At 42.0% G+C, this 19,974-nt stretch overlaps 2 protein-coding genes across 6 annotated transcripts in view; one reads left to right on the top strand and one right to left on the bottom strand.

The window, feature by feature from the left end:
* Rccd1 (RCC1 domain containing 1) overlaps positions 1 to 1,515 on the top strand; it is a 10,943-nt gene extending 9,428 nt beyond the window's left edge. The window contains exon 9 of the mRNA XM_075952264.1: positions 1,360 to 1,515. The gene's annotated coding sequence lies outside the window, so the exon portion shown is untranslated. The remainder of the gene's footprint in view (positions 1 to 1,359) is intronic.
* Prc1 (protein regulator of cytokinesis 1) overlaps positions 1 to 19,974 on the bottom strand; it is a 21,351-nt gene extending 1,377 nt beyond the window's left edge. The window contains exons 1-14 of one of the 5 annotated variants that reach the window (XM_075952253.1): positions 19,815 to 19,974; positions 16,128 to 16,260; positions 15,356 to 15,478; positions 10,528 to 10,761; positions 10,281 to 10,451; positions 8,330 to 8,479; positions 7,946 to 8,093; positions 6,948 to 7,084; positions 6,318 to 6,413; positions 5,216 to 5,362; positions 4,925 to 5,035; positions 3,188 to 3,292; positions 1,512 to 1,688; positions 1,152 to 1,193 (exon numbers count right to left, since the gene is read on the bottom strand). In XM_075952253.1, coding sequence (XP_075808368.1) covers positions 1,152 to 1,193; positions 1,512 to 1,688; positions 3,188 to 3,292; positions 4,925 to 5,035; positions 5,216 to 5,362; positions 6,318 to 6,413; positions 6,948 to 7,084; positions 7,946 to 8,093; positions 8,330 to 8,479; positions 10,281 to 10,451; positions 10,528 to 10,761; positions 15,356 to 15,478; positions 16,128 to 16,260; positions 19,815 to 19,825 — 1,785 coding nt within the window. In that variant the 5' untranslated portion in view covers positions 19,826 to 19,974. The remainder of the gene's footprint in view (positions 1 to 1,151; positions 1,194 to 1,511; positions 1,689 to 3,187; positions 3,293 to 4,924; positions 5,036 to 5,215; positions 5,363 to 6,317; positions 6,414 to 6,947; positions 7,085 to 7,945; positions 8,094 to 8,329; positions 8,480 to 10,280; positions 10,452 to 10,527; positions 10,762 to 15,355; positions 15,479 to 16,127; positions 16,261 to 19,814) is intronic. The other 4 variants (XM_075952254.1, XM_075952255.1, XM_075952257.1 and 1 more) reach the window with 4 other exon arrangements.

The following is a 19,974-nucleotide window of genomic DNA, read 5'->3' as shown; positions in this document are numbered from 1 at the left end:
GTAACCTGCTGGTGATTTGATCTCATGCTGGAGTACATGGTGGAAAAGCACAAGAGAAAGAGGGATTAGTAGAGGTGAGTGGCTTTGGTGCTGGCCCATGGAGTTTGTCAACAATAGCTGCTGATACCAAAAACCCTCCAGGCTTAGCTAGAGATAGATGGATGTGTAGGTAACATTTAAGCCTCAAATAGATAAAATGGGCTTTGGCTAGCAAGCAAAAAGGGAAGGGAAAGCTAGATCTGTTGTTTGGCAATTAGCCAACAAGAGTTTCATACATCCATTTCTCCCGATAGAAACACCACCACCTAGAGAAGAAGGGCCAGAACATGAAGAATTTCAACATTTCCAACTGGCCACAGTCATTTTATGTCCCAATCTCCTTCCCTGTGGCACCAAGAGGAGGCAGTCCCAGCTTTAACTTGCTGTTCCCCACAAGGGTAAAGGGCAGCCTTCACCTCTCAATGGTGAGATAATGAAAGAGAAAGCAGACGGTTAAGGAAAAGGCACTGTAGTTAGGTGTCAGCAAATTCAAAGCAGGTAAGTGAAGCAAATACAAAGCATTGTAGTGAAGAGGCATCTCAGTCTCATACACATTAGCGACTCACTGGTAGAAATAAGTAGAGGTGAGAAAGAAGCATAGGCCAGCTTATGTGGACAGACTGGGCGACTCAGCCCTGTGGGTTAGTAAGGTATATACTCCAGGAAACAATCAGCACACAGGCCAAGAGCCTCAGCATAAGCAGCACACAGCTGGGGTTCCCATCCCCATTTGGGGGAGAGGGGGCTTTGATATGAAAACTAGGGGATGGGGGCCAGGTATTCTTTTTAATTATAATAGGTAAATATATATTTGCACAATCTTAGGTGGGGCTGAGAATCCAATTCAAGTCTGAACATGTTTCTTGCTAGTCAGCACGTCAGTCTACTAGAAATAGAAACCAGACACTTATTTTTGAAGCCCACAATAAGAATTCTTGTGGGGTTTTTTGTTTGTTTTATATGGTTGCTGTTGCTTTGGTTTTTAAGGATCTATGTGGATACAGCTGAGATTATGGGTTAGTATAGTACTGTGCCCAGGTGGGATGAAGCCAGCAGATGACAGATCAGCTTAGAAAAGAGGACATGGGACATGCAGGGGTTGCCATACAGACCTGAAGCCCAATAGTGGAGCTGTCAGAGAGGGACGGGTCCTTCTAAGAACAAAGAAGACAATTACCAAGAACTCCACCAAGAGAGCACCAGGCCAGTTATTAGCAGGTTACCTCCTGCAGCCAGGGAATGGTACAGTAGCTTAAGCAGAAGGACTCAGGTCAAATGCCTAGCTGCTGACATCAGCTTCCTTGCTGTACACCCCCTAAGGCCACCCACACTCTACCATGATCAAGGCAGGAAAGGGATTCTCAGCCTCCGGGTCACTGTCCTGACTGAATATCCTGGACGCCCTTGGGAAGATACCCACACTGCCAACTGTGTGCTCCCCAGAGACTGGTAGATATCGAAAGGTGAATTACCGAAAACTCAGAATAGGTGCTGGCAACAGATTTAATGCTGCAGTTGTGCTGGAGGGGGGTCGAGCCAGAGTACCCACCGCTCAGGATGCTGCCATTGAGCTCCATGTTCTCCTTGTTGGCCCTGAGCTGGGCAGCTCTAGGTGTTTTCTTTCCAGAACACATAGAAGTGGCCACTGCCTGCAGAGAAGAAAGATATCCATGTTATCTATCCATCACCCTAGAATGAATGTGCTCACAAAACCGCTGATGCCACATTTATATTACTCATGTCTGTAACCCTATGCTTCTGTTTAATTTAAAATGGTGCAGTTAACTCAGACGTGGTGTTGCACATCTTTAATCCCAACAGAAGCAGGTGGTTTTGAGATCCTTAGTGAGTTCCACGACAGCCAGAGCTACATGGAGAGACCTTATCTCAAAACAAAACAGGTACGCTTTAGCTTTTAAAAATGTGCTGGGGAACAAACCAATGGCCCACCGAATACAAATCGTGTTTGACTACTGAGCTATCAAACCCCTAGCTCCTGGCATGAATTATACTTCTTAGCAAAGTTCCTACTTGTCAGTGGGTCTAGTTATCCAGTGTCTGTCATATAGGCTGTAGTCCAGAAGCCACCTAACAGCCCACCCAGTCCTTCCCATTCCATCAGTGAGGAGCGGTGACTGTTTCCCCTAATCTTTGACCATTCTCTAGTGCCCAGCCTCTTAAACAGTGGGTGATGACCCACATGAGGTCACATAACTGTGGCAGTCATGAAAAATGCGGCTATAAAAAGTTTTTGAATGTGTGTGACCAAAAACTGATTTAGAATCAGTGAACCTGAGGAGCTTCCAGCATCAGTTGCTTGTGTAGTGTCTACTACATTGCAGCCTTTGGAACACACAACACACACTGGGAATTTGCATATCATACTATTCTGTGCCAACAAATGCTATCTAAATACCTTAGTGCTGATTCAAGACACACTTAACAGCATAACTGCAGTAGTATCTTTATATAGAGTTCTGCTGTTAATATTTTCCTTACCATCATTCCCTTTCATTAAATATCAAAACAATATGTCCTTACATTGTACTGTTAGAATATTTTATTTTAATTGCTGAGCTGCTGACTTGAATTTCATTAAAAATAAATGAACTGAACTTCAGCTTGGTATAAGGACAGAATTCACAACAAATCAGTGTCCTAAACTTCTGTAATTTTGTACTATTTCTAATTCCAGTCAACATTAGTGATTATAAATCAAGCTATTGCCAGACAGTAATGGCACACACCTTTAATCCCAGACGGGAATCTCTGAGGTCAGCATGGTCTACAGAGTGGTTTCCAGGACAGCCAGGGCTACACAGAGAAACTTTTTTTTTTTAATTTTGGTTTTTTGAAACAAGGTTTCTCTGTAGCTTTGGCACCTGTCCGGGCACTAGCTCTTATAGACCAGGCTGGCCTTGAACTCACATAGATCTGCCTGCCTGGCATTAAAGGTGTGCACCACCAGTGCCCAGCAAGAAACACTGTCTTAAGGAGAAAAAAAAAGCCCTGGTCTAATGACTATCTGGCTCTGGCCTGACTCTCAGAATCTCAATGATCACTAAACTGTGATCTTAGGAACTAGGCTGAAGAGGACCTCTTGGAAGCATACAGCAAACAGGGATATGCATCTACAGAATATACTAACCTTGCTGCTAGGAGGTGGTCGGGATACAGGTGAATGGTACATTGTTCCAAAGACAGGCCGAATGCTGCTGTTGGGTGTAGCACTGGACATGGTGGTGGTGTTCATCTAATAACAGATACTTTATTGATGGGAGGTTAACACATCAGCCTTCCCAGCAACCCAGCTCCACCCTGCAGCACGAAGTGTCCAGAAAAGGAGCTACTACAGTATAAAGTTGGCTGTGCACAATACCGCACATCTTTAAGGAAATTTAAGAAATGTCTCAAAACCCCTTAGATCTTCCAGATGAACTATAAATTTACCTAACTACTTATGGCACAAGACGTACAATTTGGCCTCATGAAAGCATATATCCATATGAAGACTTACACATGTTTATGGCAGTTTTTGTTATTTTGTTTTGGTTTTTTGAGACAGGGTTTTCTCTGTATAACAGTCCTGCCTGTCCTGGAACTCGCTTTGTAGACCAGGCTGGCCTCAAACTCACTGAGATACACCTGCCTCTGCCTCCCTAGTGCTGGGATTTGGAAAGGCGTGCGCCACCACTGCCCAGCTACAGCAGTTTTATCTGTAACAGCCCAAAGTTAGAAATCCCTCCCTTCACAGGTGACTGGACAAGCAGATTATTATTATTATTTTAAATATTTATTTATTTATTTATTTATTTATTTATTTATTTATTTATTATGTATTCAATGTTCTGTCTGTGTGTATGTCTGCAGGCCAGAAGAGGGCACCAGACCTCATTACAGATGGTTGTGAGCCACCATGTGGTTGCTGGGAATTGAACACAGGACCTTGGGAAGAGCAGGCAATGCTCTTAACCACTGAGCCATCTCTCCAGCCCAAGCAGATTATTCTATATGCACAAAATGGAATTACTACCCAATAATAGAAAAGAATCATACTACAACATCGATGAATCTCAAAAACATGCTAAATGAAAGCAACCATATAAAATATATTGCATGATTCTATTTGTATAAAATGTTAGAAAATGCAACATTGTGACAGTAAATTACTGGTTGTATTCTCTTCCTCCTTCCTTAGACCTTAGCAAAGTGGCATTAGGAACCTATTGGAGCTGTGGATATGTCCATTATCTTCACTGTAGCGATAATTCCTAATTAAAGTGCACATTTTATATACTGCATGCTCACTATACTAAATAAAGTTGTAAGATTTTTTAATGCTAAGGATTAATGGCCAAGAGCCTTGCATATATTCTACTTAATTTTTAAAAATGCTGAAAATGCTGGGTATGGTGGCTCAAGCCTGTAATCCCCACCAGCATTCTAAAGGCATTTGTTAAAAGCACGGGAGGTGTCTTTCGTCTAGTACTATCACTAAGTTTTTTGAGACAGGGTATACAAGAGTATAGCCCTAGCTGTCCTGGAACTCACTCTGTAGACCAGGCTGACCGTAAGAGATTTGCCTGCCTCTGCCTTCAAGAGTGCTGGGATTAAAAGCATGCACCACCACTGCCTGGCTTTGGATGATGAACTTCTGAAAAGATTATCACATGTTGCTCCCACTTATCAGCCTCCAGGGGTTTATTCATGCAGGGTCTTGAAAACTGGCACAGAATTGGCCACTCTGACTGTCACTATAAGCTGCTACTGTTTTCCCATACACTCTCAAATGGACAGCCTACAAAGACAGAAATAGGTCAATAAAAAGCAAAGAACTCTAGCTTCCCTACCCTTGTGAACAGCAACAGCATGAAGATAGGTTTACCTTGCGTACTTTGCCAGGCTTGTTGGGAGTCATTCCTGGTCTCTTGCAAGGTGTCCGGGGAGCACTGCCATAGAGCATCTCTGTCTCTGTCTGTTTCTTGTTCTTTAGTTGCTGAATGAAATAATGATATGCCCAGTAAGACCACAGAACCAGAAACCCAGGTAAATCTCTATAGGCTGAAGTAGAAGAAGCTGCTCTAGTCCACCTATTCTTCAATAAACTCTGATCCCAGGAAGAGATGCAGGACCACTAAGTGGTATCCTCTTTTTCTAATTTGTGTGCACAACTTACTCTTTCCTGTTTGGCTCTTTCTTTCTCCAATCGATGCAGTTCCCATTGTTCTGTAACATACTCCATGAATTTCTGCCCATTCACCACAAACGCCATTGATTGCTCTTGTTCCCACTTTTCAATCCGTGCTTTCAGCTCCTCTTCCAGCTGGCCCGGAAACAAGGACATGCTATTTAAGCCTTTGGTGTTAATCTCAAATGAAATAATTATCGTAAAGAAAGACTTTTTCCCAGTGTCATCAACCTTCTGATAGCCAAACCCATATGAATGTAAATTAAAGTGAAGGGAAATCAAAGACTAGAGCGTTCATTTAGACACACATTAAAAAGGAAAAAATGCCCCAGTGTAAAAATAGAGGTTTTGATATCTAAAGTTAGAAGCAGCACTGGGAATATCAACATTATCTAGACAGGGTATGTTATGAACAGGACTATGGAACCACACACTGTCAGCTTTTCAATATGGAGCAGTGAAGGTGGGTAAGCTGAACTTTTTAGTATCTCGGTTCTTTCATCTCTACATATTAAATAGTATATTCAATGGTATTTCATTCATTCATATCATTTTCTAATATCTGGCAAAAGTTAACAAAAGCTATTTAGCACTATTACTAAGAAGACAGTAGCACTTTTGTGAAAATTAGTCTTATGCTATAGGTGCAATTCTTATCCTACAATTCACTGTGAAGTCTTAACCCCTAGTACCTACACCTCATTGTTATTATCTGAAGACAGTCTTTAAGGTAAGTGGGTTCAATAAAGTCATTAGGGTAGGACCTAATCCAATAGGATTGATAGTAATTAGGACAGAGAGCCAGAGGAAAGACCATGTGAAGACAAAGGAACAGAGGATAGCCGTTTACAGTCAAGAGAGACCCCAACCCTATCAAAGACACACTGAGCTCATACTTCTAGCATCCAGAAGTATAAACAGATAAATTTCTGTTGTTTTAAGCCAACTAATCTCTGGTAGTTGTGGCAGCCTTAGAAAAACTCTTACAGTCAGTTGAGATATATAATATATATAAAGGCCCAATATATACTTGCTGTCCTTCCTATGTTTAAAAAGGACCAAGGAAAAGGTACCTTACAACCAGAATTACCTTAGGGAGTGTTTTCTGTAGCTTTGCTCGTTCCTTTTCTTCTTTTAGAAGATTTCCCCCTCTGTTTGTAAACCGACTTGGATCTGAAGCTTTTCTCTGTGAAAAACATATTTGTTAGAGTAAAACCTAGATAAAGTAAATAAGCATGAGGACCGGAGTGCAGGTCGATCCCCAGCACCATGTAAAAAGCTACAGGTGGTAGTGCATGCCTTTAATCCCAGTGCTCAGAGGCTGAGGCTATGAGATCCAAGTTCAGTGAGAGATCTTACCTCAAGAAATAATGTAAGCCAGTGCTTGGGAGGCAGAGGCAGACGGATCTCTGATCAGTCATCTTGACACAGCCCCTGACTGGTACAGCCTATAAAGAGTAACTGCAGGGGCTCTAACCTACCAAGGACTCTATATTTCTATTCCTAACCTCTCTTCGCAGAGGAATTAGCTGTCTGTAAGCCTGTTTTCCTTACTTCAGAGTCTCACTTCTCTATTTGTAATGCTTTTTCCTTTCACTTTGAAGCCCAGGCTAGGGGAGAGCCCATGGTAAGTAATCCTTCAGTTTGCCAAGCACTAGGACTACCACACCTGGCATGCTTTCATGATGGTTAATTTCACTCTAGAGAAAAGGGATGTTACCTCAAACTCTAGGAAGAGTTTCCAGCTCTCTTCCCATTTCTGGACACCTTCAAATAGTTCCTTATGAACTTCATAGTGGTTTCTTAACCGTACAATCTCAGCATCATGAAGATGAAGCAGGTTTTCTGTGTAGTCCTCTGCAACAGAAAAGTTCAATAGTGGATTTTTTTGGTTTGGGGTTTTTGTTTGGTTATTATTTAAGACAGGGTTTCTCTGTGTAGCTTTGGAGTCTGTCCTGGAACTCATTCTATAGACCAGGCTGGCCTCAAACTCACAGAGATCCACCTTCCTCTGCCTCCCATGTGCTGGGATTAAAGGTGTGTGGCAGGTTTGTTTTTTATTTTTAAAAAAACATTAAAACATTCCTTTAGTACAGTGGTTCTCAACCTGTGGGTCTCGATCTCTTGGGGTCGCATACCAGATATATACATTAGGATTCATAATAATAGCAAAATTACAGTTATAAAGAAGCAACAAAGTAATTTTATGGTTGGGAGTCACAACATGAACTGTATTACAGGGACGCAGCATCAGGGAGGTTGAGAACTACTACTCTAGTGTTTGGTATTCCAAATAACTAAGCCTACAGTGAAGAAAGTTTTCTACCTTAAAATAAAATGACATAGAAATAAAGTGAAAATAAACCTTAAGGATAGAGAGATGAATAAAATCTAGCCACAGTAGCTGGGGTGAACTAAAATAGTCTAAATTGACGGACATTCTCCAAAATAAAATATCTAAATATCTGTTTTGTTTAGGACACTTTCACCTTTGTTCAGTTTATGACAGCCTGGAACTCTCCTTAAGTTCAGACAAAAATTTAATTGTTATACCTTTGGGTTCAGTTGGCCAAAATTTTTTACTTATGACATGAAAACTAAGGGATATTTTTAAGGCTTGGCTCTATCTGCTTAGAACCAAAAATACAGAACTTGGTGAGTAAGCTTGTAAAAGACCTGTGAGGGAGGTCACATGAAGGTCATCACCTCTGTACTAACCAGAATAGTAAGGAGCAAAAGCCTGTCTCTGTTCCTGGCTGTAGAAGCACTGGTCCCAGAACCGAGCCAGCTCCACTCGAATGGTCTCAATCACTTGCTTTATGTTCTGCATTTTCAGCTCTTCTAACCGATCCACCTCTAATTGCAGCTGAAAGAAAAAAGAAAGGCTAGAGCTATACTTACATATTCTCTTTACCTTTCCGCATGTAAATAAACCAACAACATACTTTATAGCATTATAAAAGCCAGAAATCTAAGGAATGTGCCCACAAAATATACCAAAACAGAATTTGTCTTTACTGGCCCAGGACAGTAGGCAGAACATTAGACTGGACCCAGAAACGCTCAGAACACTATTTTCCCAGCACCCACTTGTTTTCTTACCGCATTCCTGACTTTGGCTTTTGATCCAGTCATAATTGCAGCCACCGGTTCTCTCTCTTCGTCAGGTATTTGTAACCTATCCCAAAGCTCTCGGATTTGAGCACGGAGTCCCTCACACTCTGCCTCATTTTTTGACTTTTTGATTTCCAGCTGTAACAAGGAAAGGCAGGCAGTGTTTATGACAAAATAGCAAAGGAAAATGTCTGGACTCATAAGAAAGCATTTTTATGAGATCCACATATATTCATATTCCTGTTTTCTCTATGTAACACAGGCTGGCTTTGACTTAGCTTCCTGAATGCTGGGATTATAGTTTAGGTGTGTGCTATCACACTTCTACATTGAGTGCTAAGAGACATGCTTTCATGTCATCTAAACATATGCTATAAGGCTGTCAGACCTATAACAGAATTCCAACTCTGACTTCTTGTGGGTGTTTTTTGTTTTTAAGATTTATTTATTATACATATGGTGTTCTGCCTGCATCTATGCCTGCACACCAGAAGAGAACATTAGATCTCATTATAGATGATTGCGAGCCACCATGTCATTGCTAGTAATTGAAGTCAGGACCTCTGGAAGTAGAGTCAATGCTCTTAACCTCTGAGCCATCTCTCCAGCCAATTGTTATTTTAAGACAGGATCTCATTAGGTATCCCTGTATGGCCTGGAATCCACAGAGATTCATGCTTCTGCCTCCTGTGCTGGGTTTAAAGGAATGTGCCACCAAACCTAGCTCAGGATTCAAACTTTAATTTTTTTTATTATTATTAAACATTGGTATAATTTAAAATGGTTAATGCTATTTCATCTGAAATATCAACTTAATATTCTAAGAATATTTATTATATTTCTTATTCACATAAAAGGTAGTTGGACTTTTTCCATAATTAAAAACAAGTTAGGGCTATGGTTAGGGGTTCACTGTTTAGTGTCTAAGATTCATGAAACTACAAGGTTTGAGTTTAGTCTCTACCACAAAAAAAAAAAAAGAAAAGAAAAAAAAAGGAAAATAGGAACTGGGGACTCAGTCAGTAAAGTGCTTGCCACTCAAGCAATAAGGACTTGAATTCAATCCCCAGAACCTATGCATAAAGCTGAGCCTGGTAGAGTATGCTTGTACTCTTAGTATTGCAGGATATTTGATCACACTGTGTGAAATTGTGCCACTGTTTTACCATGTCTACCCTAAGGCACCTAACTGGTTTAATAAAAAGCTGAATGGCCAAAAGCTAGGCAGGACTTTTAGGCAGAGAGAGGTAGTCGGGGAGATGCCAGGGAGACTTGGAGGGAGTCAGACAGAGAATGGGAGAAAGATAAAAAGCCATGTGGCAGAACATAGATTAATAGAAATAAGATTAATTTTAGTTATAAGAGCTGCTTGGGAACAAGCCTAAGCTAACAGGCTATAATTAATAAAATTTCTCTCATTTGGGAGCTGGTAGTCCCAAGAAAGTCTGACAAGAAAATCCAACTACATTTTAGCACTGGAAAGGTGAGACATATCTGTAGGACTCACTGGCTGGCAAGCCTAGCCTAATAAGTGAGCTCTAATCCTTGTGAGAACTTGTCTCAATAAGGTGGACAGCTCCTAGTAATGACACCTGCAACTGACCTCTGACACATGTTCTCTCTCTCACACCCCAACAAAGAAACAGATATATTACATATTGTTCTCTCTCTCTCTTTTTTGGTTTTTCAAGACAGAGTTTCTCTGTGTAGCCCTGGCTGTCCTGGAACTTGCTCTGTAGACCAGGCTGGCCTTGAACTCAGATCTATCTATGTCCCTGTCTCCCAAGTACTGGAATTAAATAAAGGTGGGCATCACCACCCTCCAGCTTTCGCTTATATCTTAATTCACATTTGCACCTTATTTAAGACTAAAGAACAAGCTGTCGTTTTTTATATAAATACTAGTAAGATGTTATAGCATAATCTGAGCAGATATTACCTGCTGTAGCAACTTCTGCAGTGTTGCAATATTCTCCAACGATAAACAAAAGGCACTTTCATCTTCACACACTACATCTTTTTCAAAGCTTGTATCTGGAGTGTGTTCTAATTCTTCCATACACAATATGATTTGTCTCTTAATGCTGACAAATTGCTCATGCCTAGATTCCTAAAATAAAGAAAATTATTATAAGCTACCTAGAAGCCAAATGAAGTTTTAGGATAAATGAATGCAGGTAGCGTACCTTTGTTTCCTTCAATGTTGCCACCCGTTGTCGGAACCGGTTCAGCTCTTCTAAGGTGGGGACAGAGGAGCTCTCCACATCATACAGAGGCAGACAAAGAATTTCACAGAGCTCTTGATCTTGTTCTTGAAGTAGCTTAAGTTCCTGCTTTCTCTCCTTTTTCTGTTTTCTCATCAATTCTACTTGAGTGCGCAAATCTTTTTCTAACTGCAAGACAGTTATCTCCTTTTCTTCCTATATAAAATAAGGTATGACTATAATAAGGTCCAAGAACGGGAAGAGAACTGAGAGAGAACATGAATGATAAATGTTTACATTTACAAACAAGGCAGTTTAAGCCAGAGGTAGTGGCACACACCTTTAACACTAGCACTTTGGAGGTAGAGGCAGGGGCTATCTGTGAGTTCAAGCCAGCCTGGTCTACAAAGTTCTAAACAGTTCCAGATAGCCAGGGCTATTACAAGAAACCCTGTCTCAAAAAGCAAAACAAACAAAAACCCAAGGTAGTTTATGGCCACAGGGAAAGGCAAATAGGGACTTTTAAAATCTGACTTGTACTATGTGGCCAAGGAAGACCTCAAAGTCTTGATCCTCCCCCTGTTTTGGGTGCTCAGATTATAGGCATGGGTCACCATGCACAACTTCCTTTACCAATTTTAACTATGGTAAAACACCCCTAAATTAAAACCCTACATACCATCTTTTTTTTCTTAAGATTTATTCTGTGTACAGCATTCTGCCTACATGCCAGAAGAGGGCACCAGACCTCATTACAGATGGTTGTGAGCCATCATGTGGTTGCCAGGAATTGAACTTTAGACCTTTAGAAGAGCAAGCAGTACTCTTCACCACTGAGCCATATCTCCAACCCCCCTACATAATACCTTTACCATTCTTTTTTTATAACAATTTTGATATTTGGTTTAATGGAATAAATAAAAAAACAATGTCAATTTCTAACACTGCTTTTGTTCCCCCAGCTATAGCTCTGTCTAGAGAATACTAACTTTTTATTTGCTTCTTTGTTTTGCCTTTCAAGTCAGGGTTTCTCTATGTAGCCCTGGCTGTCCTGCAACTGACTTTATAGCCCAGACTGACCTCGAATTCACAGAGATCCTCCTAAACGCTGAGATTATGAGCATGCACCACTACTTCCCAGTGACAATACTGCGTTTTTATTTGTATTTCTGCACCAGCAATCGTTTGACTTGGATAAAACAGCTAATTTGCAATGTCACACAGACCAGAAGGTTCAAAACAATTTCTATCAATTCTGTACAGAGTCTGAGGGAGAGAAGACTGTAATTTTCAAGATTACAATCAAGGAGAATTCATGACCAGACATTTAAATACTTGTATATATCTGACATCATATACACGCCAAAAACAAGGTACGAGAACTCAGTATTTGTTGTAGGCCATCTTCTAGCTCGCCATGACAATTATATAACAATAACAATACTAATCAGATGGCAAGAAGTAACACTTTAGAACTTATTCTAACTGAACAGTGGCCTCTCTTACAATAATAGTGCTAATTGACCAGGTTAGTTTCATGGCAATCTTGTATAGCTGCAAGAAGGGACATCAAAAATGTCATCTTCTATACCTCCTGTCTCACATATATACTTCAACATAGTATCAAATCCTGGCTGTCCCATGGATATCTTACAACTGTTTCATGATCCAAATACAACTCTGTATCTGTTCTCCCCCAACCACAGTCTTTTTCTGCTCTTCCTTGACGTAATAAAATCTTTTTATCCAGTTGCCCAGGATGAAAGCTGTGGGTAACTCTTAGATTTCTTTTCCTATCCTCCAGATAGAGCCATGTCTATGCCCAAGTTTTGAATCTGTATACTCTGCTCCTAACTGTCTTCCATCAGCAGACCATTGGAAAGGCCTGCTGATTTTTCTTTTCTAAAATATTCTGTCTAATGAACATTTTTATTTTTTTTTGCATTTTATTTATTTTTTATTTTTTTATTTTTTGGATTTTTCAAGACAGGGTTTCTCCGTGGCTTTTGGTTCCTGTCCTGGAACACCTTTACCATTCTTAAGTGCATAGTGCACTGATAGTAAATACAAATAGTCTCCAGCTTAGCAATAGATTTCATGGCTTTTCATCTTCACAGAGGAATATGCACTCAGCAAACCTTTGACACTGGCACAACAGTGATACAGTTCACACCTGAGAACAGGGCTCTCAAGAATAAAACCAACTAAAGCAAGTTGTCCCCTGACCTCTATATGTAAATGGCATGTGCACATCTACACACCCACAATAAATTCAAAAACAGAAATCACCGCTAACAACAATAAAACTCTCATGTTTTAAGAACTTCATAATTTTTTGCAGCCAGGCGGTGGTGGCGCATGCCTTTAATCCCAACACTAGGGAGACAAAGGCAGGCAATCTCTGTGAGATCAAGGCCAGCCTGGTCTACAGCGCTAGTTCCAGGACAGGCACCAAAGCTACAGAGAAACCCCGTCTCAAAAAACTAAAAAGAAAAAAAAACACCTATAATTTTAAAAACAACTTAGTTTTGTAAATTTAATTTTATTACTGTTTGTATGTAATAGGGGAACATGCACGTTGCCATGACATGCATATGACAGTCCCAGGAAAGTCACAGCTTTATGAAGTTGATTCTGCTCATCCTTATGTGGGTTCTGGGGACTGAACTCAGGTCATCAGGCTTTTACATGACAAGTACTTTATCCACTGACCCATTTTGTTGGCCTGATCTCATTCAGGTCAAACTTCTACCACGGAATCACATCCACAGTGGTTAGATCACAATTTTTTTTTTTTGTTTTTTTTTTTTGAGACAGGGGTTCTCTGTGGCTTTGGAGCCTGTCCTGGAACTAGCTCTGTAGACCAGGCTGGTCTCGAACTCACAGAGATCCGCCTGCCTCTGCCTCCCAAGTGCTGGGATTAAAGGCGTGCACCACCATCGCCCAGCTTAGATCACAATTTTGTTTTAATCCACAGGTCGGACATTTGTGTATGATGGTGCCCAACTCTAGGCTAATGTGTTTTGTGCATATGGCAATAACTAAATGTAAGCTAAATTTTCAGTAACTGAATTATATGAATTATACAATTTTTAAAAATTTACTATGGTTTTATTATGATGTAAGTTAAGAAGCAGTTGTAAATACAGCTGTGTAATCATCATGATCACTAACTCTAGAACTCATTTTATCTTGCAAAACTGACACTAATTTGGCAAAAGGTCCTCATCTTATGCTCCCACCCACTCCAGTCTATTCTGCTGAATCTGCTTTAAGTGCCAGGATACTTTTGCGAGAGGGTACAAAGACCAGAAAGCTTACTTTGGTTAGCTAGATGATACGTAGCTCTTATTAACTGAATACTTACACTAATAATCCTATGAACATCTCTTTACCAATACCAATTTAGTAGATCCTGCTCTATTCCTACTGGATAAACAAGGGAACAGAGTGAATAGCAATTATTTATGTTCTACAAATACAGTTTCATTTAGTATTGTTAAAAACTTGCCATATATTCAAGGAAGATAGATGTACCAGTGTACCCCTCAACTTCTCATGCACCTAATTTTACACTGAAAGTTTAAAATAAAGAGAAACTTTATATAGCAAATCCATGATTTATATTAATTTCAGTAAACTACTCTAATGTCACAGTCTGCTTGAATACTCTTGACTGCCAGGGATGAATTATCCTCACCCTTCAAAGGCAATCTGACTGCTAGACTTACTCCATCTATAGACCCAGGTGGTTGGTTATTACTGCCACAGTAGAAGGAGCATGAGAATCAGCCATCACCTCTCAAAGCTCCCTATATGTCCCAACTGAACCGTTCTGGATAGTTCAGTGGTATGCAGCTTTTGATTATTAAAAGAGACAGAGGTTGAATTTTGTTTGGTACTCTTTTCTTTGTATCACTAAGTATCCTTGCTTCCTATGTACCCCACTTTATTCTGTGGGGGTTCATATATATATATATATATATATATATATATATATATATATATATATGAACAAATGAATGGATAGAAATCAATTTTGGGTGCTATTGTTCACCCTGCTTTTTGGTCTAAAGATTTACTTAGAAGGGTATGAGCTTTTCTCCTGAGTGTCTTTAAGTGACCTGCATGTGAACCTGTGCCCACTGGGCCACAAGGGGGTGCTGGACTCCCTGGGATTAGAGTCCAGAACAGTCCTGTAAACTCCCACATATGCTGGGAACTGAAACCAGCCCCTATGAGAGCAGCAAATGCTTAAGCTTCAAATCAGTGAGAGACCTTGTCTCCAAAAAGAAAACAAAAAGTAAAAACAAGGTAGCTTTTGGAGACAAGGTCTCTCACTGGTTTGAAGCTTAAGCCTCAGAGATCCACCTACCTCTGCCTCCCCAATGCTGAGGTTACAAGCATATGCTACCATTATCTGGTTGGTTGTTCTGAGACCAGGCTGGCCTTGAATTTACAGAGATCCCCCGCCTTTGCCTCAATGCCTAGCAATCACTGCCCAGCAATCCAGCTTTTTTGTAAGGATTATGAAGGTTGAATTCAGGTTCTCATGCCCATTAGGGAAGGACTTTACCAATTAACCCATTTCTTCATTGTTCCCTTATCCCCACTTTCAAACAAAGATCTGTGCCTACCTTTTCCTCAAAGTTAACTTAAAAGGTTATTATGATCTATAGAACTGAAATACAGCAAGAAGTTTTGATGACCTATTTAGCTGTTTCATGTTTCTCTCATTCCCCTGGCATTCCTCAGTTATATTATTCCCATCTTAGGCCCGCAGCCCCAGTAGCACTCTGTGCCAGCGCACCTGATATGGCTTCACTTGTAGCTCACTGCACAGGGTGCTCAGCTCCTTCTGACAGATGGATATGCTTTTGAGAAGCCTTTCCCTCAGGCTCTCCTCCTCAGCAATCATCCTATCCAGAAGATCCTGCGAGAGAGAGGGCAGTTAGTAAAGGTTTGGAGCCACTGGGAATAAAAAACAAAACACAACAAAACCAACTAGTATCTCAAAACTCTCATATCAAATTTTGCAGAGGGGGCTGGAGAGATGGCTCAGTGGTTAAGAGCATTGCCTGCTCTTCCAAAGGTCCTGAGTTCAATTCCCAGCAACCACATGGTGGCTCACAACCATCTGTAAAGAGGTCTGGTGCCCTCTTCTGGCCTTCAGGCATACACACAGAATATTGTATACATAATAAATAAATAATTATAAAAAAAATTTGCAGAAAGGGCCTTAAATAAACAAAACCAGGAAAAGCCTGTGATATCCTAGTATGAATGACCAGATTTTTTATTAATCATTATGTGTGCTCATGATGTGGGGTTGAGGAATGCAAATGCCGTGGAACGCATATGAAGGAGGAAAGACAACTTTACAGACTCACTTCTCCCCTAATACCCTATATGGGTTCTGATGAATGAGGCCAGGTCTTCAGGCTTGTATCTGAGTTTCAGGCACCTTTACCTATTTACTAAGCCACCTCACAAACTCCCCCAAATATCAGTCCATCTGCTATCTCAAATAAGAGCAACATCCCTACCTGTCTCACCGCAGAAACCAGTGCCACGCAACTCACCTTGATGTGCTTCTTCACAACCTCAGTTCTTTGTAATCGCTGCTCCTCTGGAATCCCAATTAATTCCCATATTTCCCGAAGGTGAGTCAGAGCTTTCTGGAGGCATACGATAGACTCCTCTGCTAGCACCTCACTGAAAGATCAATAGAAGACCATTCTGCTCATATAGCTAGCATCACCGCCTCAAAACTAAAAGCACTATTTTCAGGAGCTAAATTGAGTAATTTCCCAGTGGCCTTGAGAAATGAAATGAAATCAGTGTAAGGATACTAGTTTAATAAGCCCATGGCCATTCTCTGTGCCCTCAATACCACAGAAGCAAAATGGTTATATTCATTCTTTTTTTTTTTTCCCGAGACAGGGTTTCTCTGTGGCTTTGGAGCCTGTCCTGGAACTCGCTCTGTAGACCAGGCTGGTCTCGAACTCAGAGATCCGCCTGCCTCTGCCTCCAGAGTGCTAGGATTAAAGGCGTGCGCCACCATCACCCGGTGGTTATATTCATTCTTAATAAGACCCAATGACTTTGATCCGTGACTCTATTTTTGGCAGTATAATACTGAATTACAAACGTTTATAAAAGAAAAACCAAACAAAATGTCAGTAAAATAAACCCCTAACATAGAGCTTACACATAAACTGGGTGGTGGTGGTGGTACATGTTTTTAATCCCAGCACCTGGGAGGCAGAGGCAGATCTCCGTGAGTTCAAGCTCAAGGTCAGCCTGGTCTACAGAGTGAGTTCCAGGACAGCTGGGGCCACACAGAGAATCTCAGTCTTGAAAAACAAAACAAACAAAAAGGGGCAACAAATATTGGTGAGAAACTAGACGCTTATATACTGCTTGTGGAATGCAAGATGATATAGTCACATTGGTGTAAAATCTAGTCGTTTCTCATCAGTTATCATACAACCCAACAATTCCACTACTAGGATTTATCCAAGACAAGTGAAAAGATGTTCACATAAAATTTGTAAAAGGAGCCGGGCGATGGTGGCGCACGCCTTTAATCCCAGCACTCGGGAGGCAGAGGTAGGCGGATCTCTGTGAGTTCGAGACCAGCCTGGTCTACAGAGCTAGTTCCAGGACAGGCTCCAAAGCCACAGAGAAACCCTGTCTCGAAAAACCAAAAAAAAAAAAAAAAAAAAATTTGTAAAAGGGGGGGGGCGTGATTACGCCACCTTAAGCCCAGCACCCCTGAAGTGGCTCAGAACTGAACTCCAGATGAGCTCTTCTGGGCTCCCCAGGCACAGCTGCACTCACATGGACATGCCCACACACCCATGTACACATTGTTAGAAGTAAATCTTAAAATCTTCTGAGGGCTATTCATGACTCAATGGTGTCTCCAGTGTGGGCTTCAGACAAGACTGCACAGTGCCTTTGGGAAGTCCCAGGGGCACAGTGGAGGGTTCATATTAGCCACGTCACCATGCTCATCGCACCAAGTTTCCAAATAAGTTGATAAGTGACTGATGTCCTACACTGAGCCTATGTTCAAGTTCCCTGGCCACCACATCTCAAAGAAGTGAGGTTTCATCAAGTTTAGTGCAGATTAAGTTAAAGACATGGTAGCTGGGAAGAATCAGCTCATTCCTGATGGCTACAGGGTCAAGTCAAATACTGTGGTCTCCTGGAAAAGTGGCAGACCTGCAGTCCTGAGGGCTTCCACTGTGTTCTATACCTCACCAAACCATTTTCATAATAAATCTCACATCCAGTTTTAAATATTTTTTAAGCTGGGCCTGGTGGTGCACATGTTTGATCCCATCACTCAGGAGGCAGAGGCAGGCGGTTCGAGGCCAGCCTGGTCTACGGAACAAGTTCTTGGACAGCCAGTGCTACAGAGAAACCCTTTCTCAAAGAACAAAACCTTTAAAGAGTGCACCACTCACTGCTGCTCTTCCAGAGTACCCGAGTCTGGTTCTAGACACCTGTACCCAAGTGCAAACACCATACACCAGTACACGTAATTTAAAATTAAAAGACCCCTCTTTTAAAAGGGGAGGGGCACATGTGGTTGCACCCAGCACCCAGAAAGCAGAGGCACTTGCATTTCTGTGAGTTAAGGCCACAGGGTAGTGAGTTCCAGGACAGTCAGGGCTGTGCAGAGACCCTGTTTTAAAAGCCTCCCTAAATAAATAAATATAAAATAAAAAATGAAATCTCTTAAAAAAATAACTGAGACCTAAATTAAAAAATCTCAAATCCAATTAAAACCAAGGAAAGCACTGGCCACGCTGTGACCTTCCTACAATCTCAAGAAGAGCTTGTCTTGAAATTTAAAAAGATTAAAGGCGTGGTGGTGCACGCCTTTAATCCCAGCACTTGGGAAGCAGAGGCAGGTGGATCTCTGAGTTCGAGACCAGTCTGGTCTACAAAGTGAACTTCAAGGCAGCCAGGTCACTTACAGAGAAACCCTGTTTCAACCCCCCCCCCCAAAATATGCCTGAATAACAATACTGAAGCAACACATACATTTTTTGAGAGACGGAATCTCAAATGTTAGTCTGGCCTTGAATTCAAATCTCCTGCCTTCATTCCCCAAGAGTTAAAGTGGGGGAATACCTGTGCCACCACACCCAGCGTTTGGGCCTCCTATCTGGAGAAGGGATCTTTTTATATAGTGCAGGAAGTCTTGAACTCTCCGGCTTTGGGCGTCTGAAATTTGTTACAGGGGAGAGTTACTACATCCAAATATACTTTGAATACTAGTTTCCTTTAGGGGTTTTACTAGTCTTCATAAAGAGTTTAAGTATAATGTCATTGACATGACACTATCTGGAATCCTTGCCTTGTGCTAAATTTGTATTCAAGATACTGTTTACATTCTATTTCCATTCTCTTGAGGCCCAAGGGGTAAAAAATATGATCAAAATCAATAACCACGTTACCAAGACTCTTACAAATCACAAAGCCAATAATACAAGCGAATACTAAATCTCACCCACTACTTTCCGAAGGGATTTGGACAGCCTCAGCACAGAGCCCCACACACCCATATTATTTTAGAAATGTCAAAACCGGCAATTCAGCCTCTTGCCCAAAGAATCAGTTCTGGTTCGATTCCCAAGCAGTGCCTGGGAATCTTAAAATGATCCGGAAAACATTCCGTACTTTAGTTTGTTAACGCGCAAGGAAATCAAGCCATTTTCCAGTTTAAGTTAAACGTTAACATCGACGAGCGGCCACGAAGAAAAACGGTTCACTTAAAACTCGCCGGCTTTTTGAACCGGTCTCGCCACGTAGCCTGGGCTAAGCTCAAGGCAATCTTCGTGGTCCAGCCTCCCGAGCTATGGAATTCCAGGCATTAGACAACGGAGAAGCCAACGCCATGGCACGCTCAGCATTTCCACGGAGCGGCTGCTGAGAAAAGCAGCTGCACCTGAGGCTGCAGAGGAACCGGGAGCTGAGCCCGGGCCTGAGCCGCACCCACCCGGGCCTCCACCCTGCGCCGTCCCGCTCGCGGCTCGCCCAGCTGGTCGCCCGGAACCCCACTGCCCTCCCGGACCCCCGCTGCCCTCTCGAGCCCTGCCGCCAGCGCCCCCAGCGCCCCCAGCGCCCCCAGCGCCCCCAGCGCCGCCAGCCCCCCCAGCGCCCCCAGCCGCAGACGCCGACTGAGCGCAGGCTCTCGAGCCTTGAACCTGACCGCCTCTCAACAGTGGCTCCCTCCCCTGAGAGACCCGCACCTTCTCCTCATGGCGGACGCTCCTGGCAGTCAAGACCCGAGACCCTCCACCTCCTTCACGCGGGTCGGAGGACAGTAACCTCCACAAGCCTCGGACACTCTCAGCTGCGTCTCGTCTCCCTCTCCAGCCGTTGGACCCCCGCGTAATTCAAACTCCGCTC

Source organism: Microtus pennsylvanicus, chromosome 18 (assembly GCF_037038515.1).
Source record: "Microtus pennsylvanicus isolate mMicPen1 chromosome 18, mMicPen1.hap1, whole genome shotgun sequence".
Taxonomy (NCBI): Eukaryota; Metazoa; Chordata; class Mammalia; order Rodentia; family Cricetidae; genus Microtus; species Microtus pennsylvanicus.
This window is presented reverse-complemented; position numbering and strand designations above follow the sequence as displayed.